General features: G+C 47.3%; 1 protein-coding gene across 1 annotated transcript; it reads right to left on the bottom strand.

Moving 5' to 3' along the window:
• Positions 1–6: 6 nt before the first annotated feature.
• On the bottom strand, positions 7–783 carry LOC140965434 (fasciclin-like arabinogalactan protein 14; the record flags this gene model as incomplete). The annotated part of the gene is made up of 1 exon (XM_073425512.1): positions 7–783. A coding segment is annotated over one exon (777 nt), but the record flags the coding sequence as incomplete, so codon positions are not given.
• Between the last annotated feature and the right edge of the window lie 4 nt (positions 784–787).

Raw genomic sequence — 787 nt, 5'->3', positions numbered from 1 at the left:
TGCCCAACACATTATTGAGAACACAAGTCCATAGCTATGCTGGAGTGCTGTGCCTGCACCTGGTGGAGTATCTGCTGGTGAATTTGGACCTGGAGCAGGCGCTGTTGGAGCATCGGCAGGTGGTTCATTAGGGATAGGAGGCGAACCGGGGGTCGGGGCTGCTGCATTTGATGGGGCATTTGAGGGTACAGGAGCCTGGCTCGGTGTTGGTGGGGCTGTTGGTGGTGCTGATGTTGGAGGCGTCGTAATTGGTGAAACGGATGGTGTTGGAGATATTGTCGGAGATATCGTTGGGCTATTTGAAGGCGGTTTAGATGGCGAAGGAGATGTGCCATCGATCCCCTGTGGGATAATAACGCCACTTACTTGCAAAACTGACAGATTTGAAGGGTGTGAAACAACAAGCTTGACCAAATTGGATCCAAGTTTCGAACCTGGAATTGCTGACCCAAACGCTATAGTATCTGTTCTTAGTTTTGCAACATTTACAAATCCCTGTAGGCCTTTGGCTAAACCAGTGGTTTGAAAGAGTGTAGTCACAACAGCAGAATTGTTAGCTAGATTCTGGAGTTTCGGGACATCGAAATAATCTAGTAGTACGTGTATGCTTAGAATCTTTTTTAGGACATCTAACGACGTTCCTTCATGGGACGACAGGACAGTGTTGTCGACTGCGAGAACTGTGATTGTTTGGCGTGAGTTGATGTCGCCTGCCAAGTTCGTTTTGGTAAGGTAATTACTAAAGCTACTCAATTCTGGAAATTGACTGAGGACTAAAGTGATGTTG

The sequence above is a fragment of the Primulina huaijiensis genome, unplaced genomic scaffold (genome assembly GCF_012295235.1).
Source record: "Primulina huaijiensis isolate GDHJ02 unplaced genomic scaffold, ASM1229523v2 C13168767, whole genome shotgun sequence".
Classification (NCBI taxonomy): domain Eukaryota; kingdom Viridiplantae; phylum Streptophyta; class Magnoliopsida; order Lamiales; family Gesneriaceae; genus Primulina; species Primulina huaijiensis.
This window is presented reverse-complemented; position numbering and strand designations above follow the sequence as displayed.